We start from the raw sequence: 11487 nt of genomic DNA, 5'->3' as shown, positions 1-11487 counted from the left end.
GAGGACGGCTCTAAACTTCTCGGGGCCATCATGTACGTGCCAATACTACTCTGGCTGGGAATGGTGTCAAGGCTGTGTAGTAGTGACCAGTCATGTCCGGGTAAGAACTATATACATATCATTTTGTTTTCATCTACAGTACATTATAATGAGTAGTCCATCATTACTCTTTAGGCCGTGTTCACAAGCTGCATTTTTTTGCAGTCATTTTCAGATGATGTTATAGACCACTATTTATACTTTTACTTTATATAGGTGAGTGATCATTATATATCCATTTATATATTTACAATACTTTAGTTATACATTATATATTTTTTACTGACAGAAGTGAAAGTTTTAGGGATTGGCGATTCCGACAAATTGTCCATTCTTCGAGGCTGCCCTGGTCATCCTGGTCTTCCAGGTCAGAAAGGAGATGTTGGGACATATGGAGAAAAAGGTGGGTACTAGACTAATACCAACTCATTATTAGTTGTGTCAGGTAGTCCTAATATTATAGCCCAGATATATCACTATCATGACTCAGTTTTTTAGATCATCCCTGGATTTTTGTTGACTTTACAAAAAATGGGCACATCATGAAACCTGTGCCCTTGGCTGCTATTTGGAACCAAGTTAGATATAATTTTTTATATTTGCTATGGGGCCACCCATTCTCGATGTATGATACTGTATTAAAAACTTTTATTTTCTCCAGGACAAAGGGGATCTGTGGGGGAGCCAGGAAAGGTTGGACCACAAGGTGAAAAAGGTCAGTGAAGAATTATTACACAGAATATAATGCAATAACGTCATGAGAACATTCAGAGTTCATGAGAACTCGGCACATAGTAAAGATGAGATTTTCTGGTGCTGCCCACTTTTAAGGACTTATCTCACCTTGATCCCTGAGACTTTGCGGTAAGGCTTCCTCATACCATTATGCCAAGCTAAACGTCACACTTTTAAAAAGTACCCAAAAAGTTGAGATATAAGAATCTTTTTGGTTTGGCCAAGTCCTCATTGGAACACTGGAAGAAAAAGATGGGTACTAGACTAATACCTACTTATTATTAGTTGTGTGAGGTAGTCCCTATGGCTGGTATAGGGCACTAGGTTGGATATTGTATCTATTTTAAAGGATTCCTGTATGTGGTGGGGTCAAGCCAGACTAAAATTGGGTATAGTTTTTATGTGCGCTATTTGGCTACCCATTCTTGATGTATGAAGAAGTAATAGAAAGTAATAGAAAAAAAAATTATATTTTTTTTCTAGGACAAAGGGGATCTGTGGGGGAGCCAGGAAAGGTTGGAACTCAAGGTGAAAAAGGTCAGTGAAGAATTATTACATGGTATAAAATGCAATAACATGAGAAAATTCAGACCATTAGTACAGTCTCGATAACTCGGAGCATAGTAGAGATGAGATTTTCTGGTGCTGCCCACTTTTAAGGACTTACCTTACCTTGGTCCCTGAGACTTTGCAGTAAGGATTTCCCATACTGTCATACAATTGAGCCCCAAACTAAATGTGACATGGAAATTGAGGTCTAGGTATCTTTTTAGTTTGGCCAACTCTTCATTGGGCAGATGTTCATGGACCAAACACCAACATATATCTTATTTTGAACCCCTCGGAGTGTGAAATGAGAGAATTGGGATATTAGAGAAGGATCTCCATCATACAAAACTGATCAAACTGAATGAATCTGTAATAGGTTGTCCACGAGGACAGGGTTGGACTCTCCATAGTATTATGGGAACCTCTGGGCAGCTAAAGCTGAATTACGAGTAAAATAAATACCCAAACAGTGAAATTTGACAGTCCACATGGCGTTCCGAAATAACCTGCTGGGACTTCTCATGCCTCAGTACAGCATCCGTGCTTTGTTATGTGCATAAGGCCTAAGAAGAGGAACCAAAGGGGGAGGTGAAGGGGACCCCATAGGACTAGAAGACGTTCAGATCTCTCTCCAGCTCTTTTGTTCATATCTTTCAAACCACGGGCACAGCTTACATGATGTATGGTTGTATGTCCTGCCCGCTGAGCTCTATGGGGTTATCTGGAGTGACTACTGCTCCTATATACTGTGCTTTATAGCTATATAACTTTGTTATCATAGGAGAGAAAGGAGAAAGAGGAGTCACTGAGCCCGTATATGGTAAGTAACATTTATAATGCCCGTCATACATTTTAGGGAACGGTTTTCTAAAGGGGTTGTCAATTTTAGACATTTATGTATAACAATGGGTTATCTGACTGATAAGGTATCACAATGGGGCAGATAATCTTTAAGACATTGCATACATGGATTAGACAGCCTGAAATTGTGCCAGATTTGCCAAAGTGTCTGTTGTCTTTAGTAAATATGATGAAAATTTTAGATTGTCTAATGCAACCTTACACCCGACTCTAAGGTTATGGAAACTGGTGCTAGTAATCCATAATAAGTAAGTAATGGCGAGTCTGTGACCCAGCTAATAGATGAGATGGGGAGATGGAGAGCCCAAACTATCAATTTACTGATAATTCCCTAAAAGAGGATTTTAAAATTATTTTTTATCCAGATAATTCTATAATGAAGTTTTTTTCTAATATCTGTCTCCTAGCTGCCAGGAACTGCAAAGAAGTCCAGGACCAGGGGGCAGTACTGAGTGACTGGTACACCATATACCCCCATGGCAGCCAGCCCCTTAAGGTCCTGTGTGATATGGATACAGATGGAGGGGGATGGATTGTAAGTATATCAAATACACAAGTCACAATGAGGAGATTTTCCTAAGAAATATGAATCCATATTAATAATATACTTTTCTATAGGATGGAATGACGAGGCAGAAAATCTTTATATTCCTTTGGGTGGGGATAAAGGATTTTTGCTACAGAACTTTCAAGCATAATGGTTTCTCTAGGATATTAGTAGCCTTTCTGTAGACTATATTGTCTAGTCCAGGTCTGATCTTATCTATATGTCCAACAACGAGTAGACATGGTCCAAGGTTTAACATAACCCCATCTGCTCTTACTCTAGGTAATACAGAGACGTTGGGACGGGTCAGTAGATTTCTTCCGCACTTGGGCTGATTATAAGAAAGGATTTGGCAGTCGGCTGAATGAATTTTGGTTGGGGAATGAAAATATTCATCAAATAACTTCAACAGGTAATGAGTAGAGATGAGCGAACACTAAAATGTTCGAGGTTCGAAATTCGATTCGAACAGCCGCTCACTGTTCGAATGGGTTTCGAACCCCATTATAGTCTATGGGGAACATAAACTCGTTAAGGGGGAAACCCAAATTCGTGTCTGGAGGGTCACCAAGTCCACTATGACACCCCAGGAAATGATACCAACACCCTGGAATGACACTGGGACAGCAGGGGAAGCATGTCTGGGGGCATAAAAGTCACTTTATTTCATGGAAATCCCTGTCAGTTTGCGATTTTCGCAAGCTAACTTTTCCCCATAGAAATGCATTGGCCAGCGCTGATTGGCCAGAGTACGGAACTCGACCAATCAGCGCTGGCTCTGCTGGAGGAGGCGGAGTCTAAGATCGCTCCACACCAGTCTCCATTCAGGTCCGACCTTAGACTCCGCCTCCTCCGGCAGAGCCAGCGCTGATTGGCCGAAGGCTGGCCAATGCATTCCTATACGAATGCAGAGACTTAGCAGTGCTGAGTCAGTTTTGCTCAACTACACATCTGATGCACACTCGGCACTGCTACATCAGATGTAGCAATCTGATGTAGCAGAGCCGAGGGTGCACTAGAACCCCTGTGCAAACTCAGTTCACGCTAATAGAATGCATTGGCCAGCGCTGATTGGCCAATGCATTCTATTAGCCCGATGAAGTAGAGCTGAATGTGTGTGCTAAGCACACACATTCAGCACTGCTTCATCACGACAATACAATGCATTAGCCAGTGCTGATTGGCCAGAGTACGGAATTCGGCCAATCAGCGCTGGCTCTGCTGGAGGAGGCGGAGTCTAAGATCGCTCCACACCAGTCTCCATTCAGGTCCGACCTTAGACTCCGCCTCCTCCAGCAGAGCCAGCGCTGATTGGCCGAATTCCGTACTCTGGCCAATCAGCACTGGCTAATGCATTGTATTGTCGTGATGAAGCAGTGCTGAATGTGTGTGCTTAGCACACACATTCAGCTCTACTTCATCGGGCTAATAGAATGCATTGGCCAATCAGCGCTGGCCAATGCATTCTATTAGCGTGAACTGAGTTTGCACAGGGGTTCTAGTGCACCCTCGGCTCTGCTACATCAGATTGCTACATCTGATGTAGCAGTGCCGAGTGTGCATCAGATGTGTAGTTGAGCAAAACTGACTCAGCACTGCTAAGTCTCTGCATTCGTATAGGAATGCATTGGCCAGCCTTCGGCCAATCAGCGCTGGCTCTGCTGGAGGAGGCGGAGTCTAAGGTCGGACCTGAATGGAGACTGGTGTGGAGCGATCTTAGACTCCGCCTCCTCCAGCAGAGCCAGCGCTGATTGGTCGAGTTCCGTACTCTGGCCAATCAGCGCTGGCCAATGCATTCTATTAGCCCGATGAAGTAGAGCTGAATGTGTGTGCTTAGCACACACATTCAGCTCTACTTCATCGGGCTAATAGAATGCATTGGCCAATCAGCGCTGGCCAATGCATTCTATTAGCTTGATGAAGCAGAGTGTGCACAAGGGTTCAAGCGCACCCTCGGCTCTGATGTAGCAGAGCCGAGGCTGCACAAGGGTTCAAGCGCACCCTCGGCTCTGCTACATCAGAGCCGAGGGTGCGCTTGAACCCTTGTGCACACTCTGCTTCATCAAGCTAATAGAATGCATTGGCCAGCGCTGATTGGCCAATGCATTCTATTAGCCCGATGAAGTAGAGCTGAATGTGTGTGCTAAGCACACACATTCAGCACTGCTTCATCACGCCAATACAATGCATTAGCCAGTGCTGATTGGCCAGAGTACGGAATTCGGCCAATCAGCGCTGGCTCTGATGGAGGAGGCGGAGTCTAAGGTCGGACCTGAATGGAGACTGGTGTGGAGCGCTCTTAGACTCCGCCTCCTCCAGCAGAGCCAGCGCTGATTGGTCGAGTTCCGTACTCTGGCCAATCAGCGCTGGCCAATGCATCCCTATGGGAAAAAGTTTATCTCACAAAAATCACAATTACACACACGATAGAGCCCCAAAAAGTTATTTTTAATAACATTCCCCCCTAAATAAAGGTTATCCCTAGCTATCCCTGCCTGTACAGCTATCCCTGTCTCATAGTCACAAAGTTCACATTCTCATATGACCCGGATTTGAAATCCACTATTCGTCTAAAATGGAGGTCACCTGATTTCGGCAGCCAATGACTTTTTCCAATTTTTTTCAATGCCCCCGGTGTCGTAGTTCCTGTCCCACCTCCCCTGCGCTGTTATTGGTGCAAAAAAGGCGCCAGGGAAGGTGGGAGGGGAATCGAATTTTGGCGCACTTTACCACGCGGTGTTCGATTCGATTCGAACATGGCGAACACCCTGATATCCGATCGAACATGTGTTCGATAGAACACTGTTCGCTCATCTCTAGTAATGAGAAACCTGAGGAACATCTTATTGATGGTTCTGCTCACTCTGTATATAAGGTTGAAGGGTGAATAAGTAGATCTGGTTGACTCGTTGTGGGATGGTTGACCGATGCTCTATTTGATAGTAGTCATCTATTCTTTGTTTGAGTTGTTGCAGTATAATTTTACTTCTTAAAAGCGGTTGGGAAAATGGACAAAGTAGTTTTTATTGGTGCAACGGCCAAAACAGCGCCACAAACTGGTGTGCCCAGTTTACTGTATGTTTTACAGCTATTTTACTTTCCAGTCTCTAAAGCTCTTGTGCTTCTCTTTCTCAATAAAGGAACATGGGAATTACGTGTCGATCTACAAGATTTTGAGGGTAAGAAGGTGTTTGCCAAGTACGCAAGCTTCAAAGTCTTGGATGAATCTCAGAAATACATGTTATTACTTGGAGTCTTTCAGGAGGGAACTGCAGGTGAGCAATTTCACCAAAATGTTTTTAAGTCTCTTCACCCACCTTGTCAGGTTTTTGTTTGGCTCTATGACTTGTAAGGGACTGTTCAGATGCCGAAAAATTCCGCCTTAGATTCCTTTTCATTTTCCAGGTCTTCAGCTTTCCTCACTGATGGATTAATCGGCAGGGGGTATTGAGTGGCAGAATCTGCAGTAAGATTGAGAGGGACGCTTGTTTTTTCAGTGTCCTCCTGCGATCTCTGCCAATGAGATGAAGATCCCAGATAATTTCGGCGGGCAAATTCCTCTGCGTGACTGTACCCTAAAGGGGTTTGAGGATAGGTCATCACTATAGGATCAATAGAGGTCCAACACCAGGCACCAAACAACCACGGCTGTGCTGCAACCCAGATGGAGGGAACTGGAGGATGGGAGTAGTTGTGGCGGATGATGTGCTACCTGCTAGGCCGAGCACACTCAACCACACACCCCAGTCCCGCTCCTGGGCTGGACACCGCTGAGGGGGTCCTGCAGCACTACCTGATGGTGGTGGTAGTAGTTTCTCCCGGAATGCTTCCAGTTGGAGAGGGGACCGCTTCTCTCTGCGCCGGTGTGATGGTGTTTGGAGGGGCCCTGATGTTAAAGCAGGAACGACTCTGTTTCGCTGCAGCCAGTAGTGCAGTGAAACAGGATAACGCTTTACTTCAGTAACTGGAGAAGGTACAATAAGCAGCTTCCACAAGGGGGTAGTAGTACCACAATGTTCAATTCCCTAGGCTTGAAGGATAGCTTCTCTCCCCCTACCACTCCTTTCATGTGCACTCCCAGTTATAGATACTGAGAATATAATGTAGGGTAGTCCTGACAGGGATCTGGTTACCTTTTGCTAAGATCTTGAGACAACGCCTCCTGTCAGCGCACTCCACTGCCCTTCCTGTCACAGAGTCCAAAGTCCTGATAGCCAAAACTCGCTTTCTCAGGGCTGCCTCTGAATGAGCCAAGGGCAATGCTCTCCTCCTAGGAGCTGAATGTTCAGCCGCTGAAGCACAGTCTCAGTGCCTGCATGTACTTCTCTGCACAGTCCAGGCAGGAACTACACAGGATCTCAACTGCAATCAGACTGAACCCCATCTAGTGGCCTGTGATAGGCCAGTGCTGTACCAATTGAAAGGTTTGAATCATTGGGGGGAACTACAGGGGAAAAACAATAAGGGATAGTGGCAAAACAGTGTATATAGACAGTACAGAGAACATAGAGAACGGGACATACCAACATAACCCAGAGGCACAAAAGACAAGCACTTAAAGCAGTAGCACCCGGAGATGCTCCAGCTGCCTGAAGTATGCAGTGTACAGACCTGGGAGCAGACCCCTCCATCCACTGTATAGTGGCCACTCCAGTGAATGAAAGCGGAGATACAGGAAGCCAGCCTGGCCAGACAGAACTTGCAGGCTATCTGATGCCTTTGGAGAGAGTAGTCCTGGCCCTGATTTGTCCCATCGTTTTTGTTATGGTGTAGGAGAACTCATGTAGGACTTTCTTCTCCATCTACGTTGTTAGCAAAACAGGGAGGTGTGGAGTAGCAAGCATAGAAAAAGCCTTGGATGGCGAAACCAATTGGGTAGGAAGAAGCCTCTTCATCCTTGCCATGGGATCCTGTCTTCTAAGTATTCCACTGACTGTATGTAGTGAGGAATAAGGAACCTTTATCACATGAGAAGCCATTCTGATACTTGATGTCTGTCATTTTGCAGGGGATTCTATGTCAAGTTTAAACAACATGATGTTTAGCACTAAAGATAAAGACCACGACACCTATGAGGGCAGCTGTTCCCATCTATATTTTGGCGGCTGGTGGTATAGCAGTTGTCATGGATCAAACCTTAATGGATTATACCACCTAGGAGCGCACACCTCTTATGCGAACGGCATCAACTGGTACACTGGAAGAGGGCATAACTACTCGTACCAGCATGCAGAGATGAAGATTAGGCCAGTTTAGATAAAAATGGAGGAGAAGTCCTGGCAATTTGTGGATTTCCAAATATTTCTTATATATATTTCATGCGCCTTGAGGAATGCCAAAACTTGTTAGGGGACATTCACCAATGAAAGAACCACATGTTCAAAACAAAATGTATGGCGTATGACATAACCAACAAGTATAGAAAAATACAACAGGCTCAACATTTTACAAAATTGTGCACCAAAATTGGCGCGTCTAAGACTTGTCTGTTCAACATATGTACCAACCTGAAAAGCGCGTTTATGATTAAATGATGTGGAATGACTATTGACATGATACATTTGCAGTATTCTAGGAGGGATTACTAAAATTACCGATTTTCAAAGTAGGAGATTGAAAAACCATAAAATATTTGTCTACAATTAAAATTGCTGCAATGTTTATACTACACAAATTAAAAATATATATATTACTGGATTATTTATTAAACATTTAATATTATGCTACTTTTGTTGTTATTCATGTGACACAGGAAACTGAGAAATATATATATAATAAATATGCAATATAATGCCCCCTTACTGACCCCTAACATAATGGCTGCTTATAATAAAATGGCTCTTTGTGCCCCCACACAGTATATTATCCCCCCGTGGCTCGCACACAGTGATTCCCCTTTATGGCCTGTGCACATTATAATGCCCCCTTGTGGCTTCTATACAATGTTGTGTCATCTTGTGGGCCTAGTACAGTATAATGCCCCCTCTTTGTGGATCCCATATGGTAATCTTTATTCCAATATACAATAATTTTATGTCTTTTTGTTGCCCCCACATAATGTAATGAACACTACAACGTGTAATGTCCCCTTTGTGTTCCCATAGAGAGTATAATGTTACCTTTTGGCCTCCATAGTGAAATGTCAAGTCAAATGTTAAAGGGATCCTATCATTCAATCACAATTTTTTCTTATTAACAGTATTGTAAGCGGCCATTTTCTTGTGGGCGGCGGGCATGCGCAGTCGGTTTGCCCTAGGCCTAGAAGTTAGAATCCACCGCCGAAAGAAGACGTGGTGAAGACCTCGTTCCAGAAGAAGATGGAGGCGGCGCTGGAGAGTTCTCTGGCAGCATTGGGGACGCCCCCAGTGCTGTTTGAGCACTGGGACCCGCCCCCAGTGCTGCGAGAGAACTAATTTATATACCAAAAAAAAACGGATTTTTAAGCGAACAGCGGCGCAGAGAAGACAACAAAAGGAAGGAGAATTATTTCCTTTCTTAAGGCTATTCCGACATGTTAATGAGAAAAAATTGTGATTGAATGATAGGATCCCTTTAAAGAGGTCATACTCACCCCACATAAGTAGTGTGGGAACAAGGGGGAGGGAAAAAATGTTCACTCTAGATAGATGTATATAAAAAACTTTTTGTTTGAAAAAACTCACGCTACCATCAGAGAAGAGGTACTCGGATGAATGGTTTCCTCGGCTTGAAAACTTGTAAATCCACAACGTCAAAGATAAAATCCAGCGCTCCAATTCTTCTGAACGATAACACTTAACTTTTAATGAACATGTGCGATTAAAACATGGAACACCATTGTATCTTCAGCATGATCTTACAATGTGAGCAACATCCATGCAAACTGGCTGACGTGTTTCAGAAGACACATGCCATAGTCACCCCACCATGTTGTTCCTGAGTCCTCTTAGGTGTCTGTTCTCACTGGATTGGAGTAGAATTTGCGCTGTATTAATGTGACCACATCGCCACTGTCTGAGTTGCCAGCGTCAGCAATAGGGGTGAATGGTGTTGGGGGTGTCATGGCTCTCAGCTTTATCATTATTGTATACAACACTGCCCTGAGAAGACAGATATATGAATTGAAATTTGGACATGATAGCATTCTGGGATTGCGTGACCGCACCCAAAGTCTGCTACATTCAGGCTAAGGGTCAGTGCACACTGAGATTTTTGGCACTGATTTTGACGCTGAATCTGCCTTAAAATCAGCCTCCAAACTCTATTGGAAGGCTTTTTTTGGAGGCTGATTTTGAGGCGGATTCAGCGTCAAAATCAGTGCCAAAAAACTGTGTGTGCACTGACCCTAGGCTCCACAACAATAAAAGGGCTGCACAATACAGTTTTTCCTGCAGCGCTTTTCACAGAAAGCCTGCAGAGATTACCTGCCAGCATTTCCATAGGTATGATTGTCATATTGCCCCATCAATCACCAGTGGAATCTATCTTTCTGAACAGAGATAGAGTTGAGGTCACTGCCTGCTGCCCAGTGGGACAGTACCCAACTTTGTGTACATGCAAAAAACAAAACGGTTTTCCTGCGGAGAGGTTGCATACGGATACCGGCGGTTTGCTTTAAAAACTCATTCAAACCACCAGGAAGCTGTCGCTATCCTGTTTCCCCCGGGAACTAGGACATAATAATAAGGCGGGCAGGTACGTGGGCACAAGTGTGAACGCCACCTTATTTAATTCTGTCATCAGGTGTCACAGCGGCATATGGCAGGACCTTGTCCACTGTCATCTGTAAGGAGTATGAACAGGGGCATAACTACCGGGGTAGCAGTGGTAGCGGTTGCCACAGGGCCCAGGACATGAGTGGGCCCGGCGGGCCCCTGACGTGTGTGTGTGTTTTTTTTTGGTTTTTTTAATAGGCCATTACCTGCTGGAGTAATACCAATTGGCCCTGTTTACTTACAGATCCACGCTCTGAAAAGACCCCGGAGTATAATTATCAGAGGCCCAGGGGAGGTTAGGGAAGGCTTTAGTCCTGTCTGGTGACGTCACGTGACCCAGGCCATCGTCACTATGTGTCGCAATGCCAATTTGGATCAGGTGATGTCTGGTCCAATATTAAAGATGGACGAAATCAGCAACGAGTGCGCCGGTGCCAGGGAGTAACCTTGTTTTTTTATGTTTATATCCTCCCCTGCATCTCCGACATTATACTTTGTTTAGGGTCCACTTTATGGGCATAATACGGTGTGTAGGGGCCACTATGAGGCGTAATAGTGTGTGCAGGAATGTGGTTTGTATGGGGGGAAGGGGGGCCATGTCAAATGTTCGCCTTGGGGCCCTGACATTTCTACTTATGCCACCGAGTACAGACGTGTCACCCGGTGGAACATCTAATACATGCCCACCCTGGTCGTTGTGCCTGGCATTCAGTGACACGTCATGTAGGTCGTCATGGGGTAACAAGGTTCAGAATACCGAACACATTAAAAAGCATTAGCTATGAAAGCACAAGGACCCCATACACTATAATGGGGTCTGTGTGTTTTATGCTCAGTGTCCACACGAATCATGTGGAGAGAAAAGTACTGCAAGCACCACTTTTCTTTCCACATGTTTCGTGCGAACACCAAGCAGAAACCACACGGACCCCATTATAGTCTATGGCTTCTTAGCTAACTGCTTTTTAATGTGTTCGGTATTATGTTTGGGGGGGTCCCTAAACAGACTCCCTGAACGGAATACCGAACGCAGATGTGAACCGATCCTCAGTGCTATATAAA

The 11487-nt window shown here is 44.5% G+C and overlaps 1 protein-coding gene across 1 annotated transcript; it reads left to right on the top strand.

The window, feature by feature from the left end:
• LOC142184292 (ficolin-1-like) lies at positions 1-7994 on the top strand. Its single transcript, XM_075259073.1, has 8 exons — positions 1-100; positions 329-442; positions 701-754; positions 2105-2143; positions 2592-2719; positions 3014-3143; positions 5872-6006; positions 7740-7994. Exons 1-8 carry the CDS (start codon positions 31-33, stop codon positions 7985-7987), a joined length of 918 nt encoding a protein of 305 aa, XP_075115174.1. The 5' UTR covers positions 1-30; the 3' UTR covers positions 7988-7994.
• Positions 7995-11487: the final 3493 nt, after the last annotated feature.

This window comes from Leptodactylus fuscus, chromosome 11 (genome assembly GCF_031893055.1).
Source record: "Leptodactylus fuscus isolate aLepFus1 chromosome 11, aLepFus1.hap2, whole genome shotgun sequence".
Taxonomy (NCBI): Eukaryota; Metazoa; Chordata; class Amphibia; order Anura; family Leptodactylidae; genus Leptodactylus; species Leptodactylus fuscus.
The sequence above is the reverse complement of the archived record's forward strand: the minus strand, read 5'-3'. Positions and strand labels throughout refer to the sequence as shown.